The following is an 11406-nucleotide window of genomic DNA, read 5'->3' on the forward strand; positions in this document are numbered from 1 at the left end:
ATCACACCTATAGTTAATTTGTTCCACGAGGAATGATATGTATGTGACATGTCCCCGTTTAGGGACACGAGGCAACGTTTCGTTTGGCTCACCTTACGTGTAGTATAACAATTGTAAAACCAGCCTTCTAAAAACTTACGAAAAATGCCGACTTCCTTTTTTTATAAAGTGCGTTAATGATCGTGCGTATACTTAGGTCTCCCGTTTCCGCTAGTGAAACAGGAAAATCATTGTAAAAAAAATATCTCCTTGCTAAAATTAAATAATCTTTCCTTCTTTCTTTCTTTCTCTATATGTTTTTTAAAACATTTTCTTAGATGTATCCCTAAAGTAAATCGATAGTTATGGACAAAAGATCTTATTGCTATAGCTAATGATTTTACAACTTTCTTTATAGTATTTTCGTTCTTTTTGTTTTTTTTTTCTTTAAATACGCTATGGACTGCAGTACTTTTATAATCGCATGTACACTTCCAAGAAACGATGAGTTCTTCCAACACTGCTAGTAAAACAAACACCGGAATGAAGTAATTAGAATATAAATATGCACGAGCGTTTCTGTTATCGGAAGTCGTTGGAAACGTAACGAGGCAATGAACGAGATTAAAAAAAAAAACGAACTTTCACGAGATCTAAAAATAATTTACAACCGATTATGCTTTTCGAACGAGAATCAACTAAATTCTTGTATCGCGGTACGTTCCTGAAAGATCATACACTCGCAACATAATCTGACATCATCAGATTTCTCATAAACTTTTTAATAAAGTCAAATTTAATAAACGTCAAATGTTTTTTTTTTTGGAAAATTTTCAAAAGCTCTCAAGATACTTTCATATTTTAATATAGACAAATCGTTCGAACATGTGCATCACTGGTATGCACATTATAAAAGTTTTCAACAATGACGAACACTTGTTGTACATCTTTCTATTTTTTTTTTTTTTTCATATACGCTTATATCCACAAAATATTGCTGCCATAAAGTCGATGCGCAACGATTAATATATATATTTATAATCGATCTCTGAAAAATCGCGAATAGATTTAACGTCGCTGCAGCTTTTTCTTAGGATACTGTAGTATATCTTCGATTTACGTTCTTAGTGATTATCTCGTGTCATTTTTTTTTTTAAATTAGTTACGTGGCATTTCAGCATTTTCATAACACGCAGCTTTTTTCTTTTAAGTAAAAAAAGAAAAGAACAGTAGTTAAAAACTGTTACAATAATTTTCTCATTTTGAAACAGACATGTTAAACAGAACGTTTCAAGCAAAATATGCTACACCGACGATGCTCGGTTGAAAAGTAGTAACTATTACCTCGCAATAATTGCCTATAAAATTCTAATGTATAAAACGGAAGTTTCGTTCTCGAGACACTACTTCAGAGCCCGACCCCATTCTGCTGATAAAAATTATTCTTCTCCGCACCACGGCAAAGTTACACTTTTCCTCTGAGTTTTAACAATAATTTTTTTAGCGTGATTCTTTTCAATGGCTACGACTCGAAAGTCTTGCTCGCTTAACGATTACCAGAAGCGTGTCATTTTTATCATTCATTTCTAAGCAACTACGTTTTCATTGAAGATCGCTACGTCGACGGAATTTCCTTAAACTTTCGGCCTCAACTGGAAAAGAACATCGACGATCGTCTCGTCGGCTAACGTCGATATGTCACCGACATTTCTATCACCTGCCGCAATTTTCCTAAGTACACGTCTCATGATCTTGCCGGATCGAGTTTTTGGCAATCCTGGCGCATGTTGAATGACGTCTGGTTGAGCAAAAGGACCGATTCTATCGCGCACTGTTAATGACACATTTCAATTAATATTAAATTGTATTAATAGTATCGGTAGTATTGAAATAATATCAATTGCGTTAAAAATTAAGACAAAATACTTTTTGCTGATGGTTTGAGAAATTTCATTGCAATCAATAGTTTAATAATAACGGTAACAATTTATTACCATGCTTACCTCTCTTTTTAAGATCATCTTGAAGCTTCTTGTCGAATGCGGCACCCTCGTTAGGAGTAATAAAGCAATAAAGGCATTGTCCTTTTACATGATGTGACTTACTAACTACCGCAGCCTCAGCCACTGAAGAATGTTCGGTTAATACGCTCTCCACTTCCGCCGTGGACATAAGATGGCCAGAAACATTCAACATATCATCAACACGGCCGGTTATCCAGAAATAACCATCTGCATCACGCCTAGCACCTGAAATTGAATATTAAATATGTAAGTTATACAAATTCCTGATATTCCAATTCAAATATATGTATATATATATCCTAAATATATATCCTAAAGAAGAATTTTTTGTTGTTTGTATGATAAAAAAGAAGGAAAAAAAAGTACATACTATAAAGAAAATTAAAAAGAAACATCAGTATATCGAGCTTCGACTATTTATGTTTAAAATGGCTACAACTATAATTTAATTTAGAGAAATATATTTTTTCAAAACTTTTAGTAACAGAAAATCATGCATCTTTCATATTAAAATCCTTTTAATTCTTCTTTAATAAAAAGACCATATCCTGACAATTTTTGAGACAATTCTATTTGCAAGAATATAGAAAATGCCGATTCAGAAGATTAAAGCTCGTCAAATATTCGACTCAAGGGGTGATCCGACTTTAGAAGTGGACATAATCACAGACGTTGGATTACTAAGATCCTCGGTGCCGGCTGTTCTAATACCAAGCCCTAATCAAGCTCAGGAGCTAAGAGATGGAAACGAAGCCATGTATCATGGACGATCGGTGTTCAGAGCTGTTGACGTGGTGAACAACATAATTGCACCGCAACTGCTGAAGTCGAGGCTGGAGGCTTGCCAGCAAATGGAAATAGATAGCTTGCTAAATCGATTAGATGGCACTGAGAATAAATCAAAACTAGGCGCGAACGCAATCCTTGGTGTTTCCATCGCCTGCTGCAAAGCTGGTGCCGCAAAGAAAGGACTTCCAGTTTACAGGTAATTCTTGAACAACGTTGAAATAGTAATATTCAATAGTTAAAGATTTAACCGATGTTTTGAATTTTTAAAAAAATACAGTGTGCCCTGTGTTAACATTAATGTAACAAAAAATTAATCTTAATATTCCAGGGTTAAGTAATAAGCATTTGTTAAATACGTTTTGTGCCGTTTTGATAGATATATTGCAGAATTAGCAGAAAATGGAGAACTTTATCTGCCAGTTCCGAGTTTTAACATGATCAGTGGTGGCAGACACGCTAATAACACGATACCTTGTCAAGAATTTATGATCTTACCTATAGGTATACACATTTCTTGATGAATATCTAGCCAGTAAGTGTGTGTTTCATTCTACAATCGTATTAGGAGCTGAAAGTTTCGCTGATGCTATGAAGATGGGCACAGAGGTGTACAGAGTACTTGAGCAGAAGATCGCCGCTGCTCAAGAGATTCAATTACCACTTCCGACCAGTGATGAAGGCGCTTTTACTCCTTTAGAATTAGAGGAGGATAAAGAGGCTGTATTGCTATTAGATGAATCCATAAAAGAAGCAGGATACGAGGGGAGAATTAAAATAGCTCTGGACATGGCAGCCAGCGCCTTTTATAAAGAAGGTTAATAAACATAATCTATAAAATACGAATCATCTAACAAATGTTTAATAATGTTCTTTTTACGATAGGTGGATACGATTTAGCGTTCAAAACAGAAGAGTCTGATCCTGACGACTACATGGAAGCAGAAGCACTTAAGGATCAGTACTTGGAGTTATTTTCAGAATTTCCATCTATCGTCTCGATCGAAGATCCGTTCGACCAAGATGACTGGGAGGGTTGGCTCCAATTGGCCGATCAAGAGATCCAAATCGTTGCAGACGATTTAACAGCGATGAATATCGAGAGAATCGAGGAATCAATCGAGAGACAAATGGCGAATGCTGTTATATTAAGAATGTCGCAAATTGGAACTGTCACGGAGGCAATCAATTGCGCAAAAGTAGCAAGGATCAGCGATTGGGGATATATCGTGACAGCTTGTCAAGCTGAAACTGAGGACAACTTTGTATCTGATTTAGCCATCGGATTGTCTGCTGGACAATTTAAAGCTGGAGCACCATGTAGATCCGAGAGAGTTGCCAAGTACAATCAGATATTGAGAATCGAAGAGGAACTTGGAAAAGATGCAAAATATGCTGGCCTCGACTTCAGAAGTCCTTTAGCCAAATAATCTCCCACTTCGTTTCAGTCTTGCAACTATTTAATTTGAAATAAAGATCAATAACCTACCGTCTCCCGTGCAATAGTATCCATAGAACTTATCGAAATATGTACTCTTGAAGCGTTCATGATTTGCGTAAAGAGTTCTCATCATTCCAGGCCAAGGTTGACGGAAAACAAGGTATCCTTCTCCTTCTCCCTCGACTAGATGACCATCTTCGTCCAAAATTTCTGGTAAAACGCCAAAGAATGGAAACGTCTGACAGGAAAAAGATTAAACCAATTAATTACACGATACATCGATTTAATACCAAGAAACGCAAAACAACGACTTACTGCAGAGCCTGGTTTCATTGGCGTAGCACCAGGAAGAGGAGTGATAACGTGGCCACCAGTTTCCGTTTGCCAGAACGTGTCAGCTATGCTACATTTTCCATGACCAATTTTATTGTAAAACCACAGCCAAGCTTCAGGATTTATCGGTTCTCCTACCGAACCTAAAATCTAACGCGACAAATTATTTTACACTTTCAATACATTAACATAAAAATTACATTAAAATCACGTTACATCCATATGTTCAGCTCGATTCTAAACGTTCAAATCGTAACTTACTCTTAAACTAGATAAATCATGCTTCTTCAAAAGATCATCGCCAAACTTCATAAGCGATCTGATTGCAGTAGGCGCCGTATAAAATTGCGTAACCTTGTATTTGTCGATGACCGACCAGTATCGATCGTTTTGTGGGTAAAACGGCGTACCTTCGAACTATGAATCATAAATGAACACGATCCATGTTACTATGGTTTATTAAAGCAAGGTGATTGTATCGTGAGCGACTATAATCACTCTTTTAATCAAACGATGGATAGAACACCATGGAACTTACAATAATAGAAGTAGCTCCATTCGCCAATGGACCATACACGACGTAAGTATGACCAGTGATCCAACCAACGTCAGCTGTACACCAGTATACATCACCAGGATGATAATCGAAAACATACTTAAACGTTGTAGCTGCGTAAATTAAGTAACCGCCTGTGGTATGAAGAACACCTTTCGGTTTTCCCGTCGAACCACTGCAAAGGAAAACAATTGAAATTATTTGCATAAAAATGAAGAAGACGATACGCAAATATTGTTTCACCGTGTATAAATTACCTCGTGTATAAAATGAAAAGAGGATCTTCCGCGTTCATCCAAACAGGATAACACCTGCTCTCCACCTCTTCCATTTCTTCGTGCCACCAAACATCTCGATCATCATCCCATGGGATTTGAGGAAGTTCCTGATTATTTCTATCGCTTGCACCATTCACTCCATTCGTTTTCCCTGTTACATTATTTACAAAATTATTCAACACGATCTTACGTTTACGTTTTCTCTGTCGAATATAGCTCATCGATAAAAATGATCATTTCTCATTCTCCGTGTGATACAAGTGAAGATGTTTAACAAAACGATCACGTTTCGAAAACGATCTCTGTCTACGTTTACTCGATTACATTTAATCGATTATCGTGACTATGGCAATCGTATTTTATCGTACACCTAACAAAGTTCTTTCTTTCACTTACCTGTGTCTGCTTTGTTAGTCGGTGGACAGCTTACTCTCTTCAGATGCGCGATTACTACGCAACACTCTACCACATGGCCGTGCTTTCTGATTTTACCCAACGCCTCGTCGCAAATAGTCTTTAGAAGCAACAGCTTCTCTCCTCTCCATACACCATCAGCCGTGACCAGAATTTTCGCTTTCGAATCCAGGATACGCTCCGCCAGGGAATCCGACGAGAATCCTCCGAACTGATTACAAGTATACACATTAAAAGATATAGTACATCGATGTTCTTCTTTTCGACGAAATCATCTACGTTCTCCTAAGTTTTTACATTTTTACAGATAATTACAAAAAAACTGTCTATACTATTTTCTTTATTTCACTGCTAATATTAAATCCATCTATAAAAATAGATCTCATCAATAATGGAATAAAACGATGACACGAGTCAGTACACATTCTTTACACTCGTCTAATCTGCATGGAGTATTCAAAACAAAAATTATCTCCAACTCCTGTTTAGTAAAGCAAAATATTTACGACCCAAATCGCCGGGGTTAGCATGATTGGTCTTAATTTCACTCCAATTTATCTCAAATCGAACGATAGCTGAAAGTTACACGACTATCGTGTTAAATTCGTGTAAATAAATGACTCGTGAAATTAATTATTACATCAAACGATCGTTTACTTATGTGAAGTGTCTTTAGCCAGGTCAACAGAGATTTGAAAATAACAGAGATTTGTTTACCACTACGCTGTGTACGGCGCCAATTCTTGTACACGCGAGCATCACGATTGGAAGTTCCAAAATCATCGGCATGTAAATAGCGACACGATCCCCCTTCGTCACTCCTTTCGACTTCAAAACATTCGCGAATCGGCATACCTCCTCCAGCAGTTTTCTGTAAGTCAGCCGCGAATAATCGTCCGGATCGTTGCCCTCCCTGAAAAGTAACATCATTGGATTAATATATTCCACCAATTCTGTCGTGCATACGTCATTCTGAAATGAACGAAAAATTTGTTCAAGTACCATTAGCGATAATAATGTTGTCTAACGTTTACACGATAATGCTTGTTTTTTTCTTTTTCTATTTAAGAAAGATCGTAAGATGCGTTAAGATATCGCGGAGATTAATTGATAAATTGAAAGTGTTAATGAACCTATTTCTGTGTAATCGATTTGTCAATTGTAAATACTACAATGGAGGAAATTTCGATCGTATCTCGATTAATTCTACTTTTGAAATATCTCCTGATACGGTTGGTTTTTATTGAGACATTATTTCATTGGTACAAATTATTGTTCTCTACGACCTATCGTTTCGATTCAAACGACCGTCGTATTTATTAAGAATACTACAATAGAATTTAATCGTATTCCAGTGTATGTAGTCCGTATAATTCTATTTGGAATGTCTCGCGATAAGGTTGATGTTTTATTGAAATGCGGTCATTGGTATAAATTAATGTTTTCTAGTAGAAAGATAGCAAGAACTCTGAAATCTCGATTGATGTAATTGATGTTTTCGAGAAATTAGCGAAGAATCTCGAAACATCAGGTAGCAGTAAGTAATCTTAATTGAATGGATAAACGATTAATAATGGATTACTACTTTATTGTCGCACATCAAATTTATTTTCTTATTTGTTTTTCATATTCCGTCTTTCTTTTATGTATTTCTTTATTTTTACAATTTATTTCCATAAATTATTTCTTTTCGATTTATCGAAATTTTTGGCTATTTTCTTGAAAACCAACGGCCATACGTGCAAATATTTTTAGAATTTTCTTTTTTTTTGCTATAGATTTTAGACATCGAATGCGCGTAAAATGAAGTCCGTGCAGATTTAAAAGTTCTTGTCATCTCCTTGTAAGATAATAATTAACCGTCGTTTTGACCATGTTGCTTAGAATAAAGGAAATAGAGCTACACGTGTAAATTTGTAGAACAAGTTCAAAGTTCAGGTTTTATGTTTCTTAAACGTATACCGCGACCTAGAATATTTTCATAATTGTCTCCTTTGACGTAGCCAGCTACGATGACGTTAAATAAACACTATTTGTTACATTTTTGCAAAGAGTTTTCGTGACGACAGTATGGTTTCTTCTCTGAATAAATATATAGTGAAATCGTGTAATCCTATTCATCGTTTAAAAATCATCTCACGCACACAACGTAGTCGGCTGAATATGGAATTCGGTAGAAGAAATTTGGAATGTAGTATTGCAGTGTAAAGCGAAATTTCACTGTAACGTGAAATTTACGATATGAAATTTCACTGTGGAGTGAACTTTGCAATATGGAATTTCACTGTGGAGTGAACTTTGCAATATGGAATTTCACTGCAAAATGAAATTTGCGATATGAAATTTCACTGTAAAGTAAAATTTATAATATGGAATATCACTGCAAAATGAAATTTGCAATATGGAATTTCACTGTCAAGTAAAATTCGTAATATGGAATTTCACTGCAAAGTAAAATTTATAATATGGAATTTCACTGCAAAATGAAATTTGCAATATGAAATTTCACTGTAAAGTAAAATTTATAATATGGAATTTCACTGTAGAGTGAAATTTATAATATGGAATTTCACTGTAGAGTGAAATTTGTAATATGGAATTTCACTGCAAGGTGAAATTTGCAATATGGAATTTCGCTTTACAGAGAAATTCGTAATATGACATTTCTCTGTAGAGTAAAATTTGCAATATGGAATTTCACTGTCAAGTAAAATTCGCAATATGGAATTTCACTGCAAAGTAAAATTTATAATATGGAATTTCACTGTAGAGTGAAATTTGCAATATGGAATTTCACTTTACAGAGAAATTCGTATTATGAAATTTCTCCGTAGAGTAAAACTCATAATATGGAATTTCACTATAAAGTAAAATTCGCAATATAGAATTTTACTGTAAAATGAAATTTGCAGTAACATAAAATTCAGTAGAAGAGGTTTGTAATACGGAATTCAGTCACCATAATACGAAACTTGACCGTAAAATCTACCTCGAATGAACTGTAATTTACAATACTTCAACGACCATACACAGAATCCTCGAGCATGTGAAGATACTTTTATTATACATGCTTTTACTTACTGTTAATGAAGCATTGCTTGTAGAATACTTCTTCCTTCTACTATTCATAAGGTCAAGATCGACGTACTAGCAGCAATTCATTATACATACATACGAAAAAAGAAAAATAAATCTTTAATAGGATCACGTAATCCAGTATACGCTATTCACGGAATCGAAATAGCAAGTTATATAAAAATTCGCTATCGCCACAAATTTACAAACCAGACTGATTACGAGGGGAAAAATATGTTTGTTCCTAGATGTTCTTTTTAATTTATCATATTGCAATTATTAATTAGAAGACACTATAATACCTCTTAAATTTTTCTTCTTTCTTTTGCACATGAATAATTGAACAAGCGAGAAGAAGGAAAAAATTCTACCATTGGTTTATTCAATCAATTTTTTGTAGTATCTTTATAGACGTCAATAATTTCTACTTTGTTACATAATACTGAGAATTAATACACACATAACTATTAATTTCCAAAATTAATATACTCGAACGATTTAACGAAAAATTCTTATTCGTTGAAAAATTTCTATCAATACCGAATCTTGTATGAAAATAACAATTCATCTTCGTAGGAAAAAAAAAAGTGTAGATCGAACAATGCAATAGAATGCAATCAATGATTTCCATTCTTACAAGTATGCACATCGTTTCATCCGTCATAATAAGAAAGGTGACAAAATAAGAAGAAAAAAAAAAAAAAAAAAATACACGTCTATACATTGTCTATACATTCTGACATTACATAAGCGTGCCACGAACGGAAAGCGTAAACAACTATTCCACGCGCGCGAACTTTGATTTTTGCAGATTAGTCGGGATTCAAGAAACATATTTAAGAGGCATACTATCCAGTTACGTGAACTAACGTGATCGTACCACGTGCGCCTGGCCAATCAGGTTACGGTCACTGGCGGTGCACCAAAATTAGAACGAATCACAGAGCATCGTACGACACGGACGAACGATCCAACAGGGAGAGAAACGTGTCTGACTCATGACCGTGCTAGTACAGGAATTTTTCACAAATTTTTTATTACCATTTTCGCTCTAAAGAGATATGATATACGACTAAAGAAAACTCACGATATCGAGTAGTATCGAATAACGAACACTTTAGAATTTTTACAACCGACGAATATACGGAAGTTTGAAATTTAAAATTCTTATTTTTAATTTTTGCAAAATTTTTAAAATTTTAATTTGAAAACAATATGAATTGCTCATCGAGACGAAATGAATAGAAAATTTTTCAGTTCTCTTTTTCAATTTGAACTTTTTAATATTCCACGATAAAGAAAGAGAAAAATTAATTTATTCTAAATATCGTTTTTACAAAGAAAAACAGCAGAAAATGAGAAATTTTCGTTACTATTAATTATTAATATCTGCCTTATTGTCAACCATTATTTCTGTTCTAAAGTTTTCCACTCATCGAGTGACGCAAGAAAAAATCAATATTCGATATTAAAAATTTATACACAAGCGATAATAATTTTTACTTACGCATGTGAGATAAGGTATACCGATACAACGATGCAGAAGGAACATTTAATAGTCAAACGTTTTTTAAATGCGAATAGAAGAAGAGGAGCGACCAGTGTGAACTTTCGGTAAACAATGTTCGCTGGATAGTTTCGAAAACCTGTCCAAATACGACGTGGAATACTACAATGAAAGTAAATGAAAAATTGTCAGTTATTCAACACTTGAATGACTTGCGACTATAAACGCCGGTGTATTTTGCATAGCAATGAACCGTTGAGAACAGTGTCTCTCGAACGAACTCTGTGAATCGTTATATTCGAGTTATTCAGCTCAGAGAATTATTAAGCTGCAGCACGCGTCGCGTGAAAGCCCCTGGATGAATGGAAAAGCATGCCTGCATCATATTTTACGAGCATTAACAACGAGAATAGAAGCCAAGATTATTATCTATTACAATAGACTTTGGTAGTTTCTTATCTGTGTACAAATTCATTTTTTGTCTTTTTTTGGGGGGAGTACCTGAAAAACAATGCACGTGTATGTTTCACTTGCGAAAGTTTTGCATTACGTATGATCGAATGTTGTGTGCAATTAAACGTATGAATGGTTTTTTGTCAGACACACGTGTTGCAGTGTTCATAAACGAAATGTAACAATGTGGATAATTAAGAGTTTGACAAAAAAAAAAACAAAATGATGGAAAATTTTTTGAATTGAAATATTAGTGATAAAAATTTGTTAATGATAATTTCGTGAAACAACATTGAACGATCATGACAGAACACCATAGTTTATCTAAAAATTAATTTCGACTATGTTTATAGTGTATTTTGAGGGAACGAATATGTAACAAGGAACGACATTTAGCATTATGTGAATTCATGCTAACGTCAAGTCAATGCTTCTGCTAATAAGACGAGATAAGTCCACGTGTTTGCACGATGCTCTTGGAACGAATTCTGTTCAGCCCATCCAACATACTTTTCGCATTTATACCGAACTCTGGAGCAAATTTCGAAGTAACATTTAAC

At 34.7% G+C, this 11406-nt stretch overlaps 2 protein-coding genes across 3 annotated transcripts in view; one reads left to right on the top strand and one right to left on the bottom strand.

The window, feature by feature from the left end:
* Positions 1–1403: 1403 nt before the first annotated feature.
* LOC108570502 (acetyl-coenzyme A synthetase) overlaps positions 1404–11406 on the bottom strand; it is a 13336-nt gene continuing 3333 nt past the window's right edge. The window contains exons 3-11 of one of the 2 annotated variants that reach the window (XM_017932370.1): positions 6529–6724; positions 5804–6022; positions 5377–5504; positions 5102–5294; positions 4825–4980; positions 4546–4713; positions 4279–4468; positions 1983–2228; positions 1404–1810 (exon numbers count right to left, since the gene is read on the bottom strand). In XM_017932370.1, coding sequence (XP_017787859.1) covers positions 1614–1810; positions 1983–2228; positions 4279–4468; positions 4546–4713; positions 4825–4980; positions 5102–5294; positions 5377–5504; positions 5804–6022; positions 6529–6724 — 1693 coding nt within the window. In that variant the 3' untranslated portion in view covers positions 1404–1613. Of the gene's footprint in view, positions 1811–1982; positions 2229–4278; positions 4469–4545; positions 4714–4824; positions 4981–5101; positions 5295–5376; positions 5549–5793; positions 6023–6528; positions 6725–11406 lie in introns of both variants that reach the window. The other variant, XM_017932369.1, reaches the window with a different exon arrangement.
* On the top strand, positions 2594–4219 carry LOC108570503 (enolase-like). Its single transcript, XM_017932371.1, has 4 exons — positions 2594–2988; positions 3169–3293; positions 3358–3606; positions 3675–4219. Exons 1-4 carry the CDS (start codon positions 2594–2596, stop codon positions 4217–4219), a joined length of 1314 nt encoding a protein of 437 aa, XP_017787860.1.

This window comes from Habropoda laboriosa, unplaced genomic scaffold (assembly GCF_001263275.1).
Source record: "Habropoda laboriosa isolate 0110345459 unplaced genomic scaffold, ASM126327v1 scaffold84, whole genome shotgun sequence".
NCBI lineage: Eukaryota > Metazoa > Arthropoda > Insecta > Hymenoptera > Apidae > Habropoda > Habropoda laboriosa.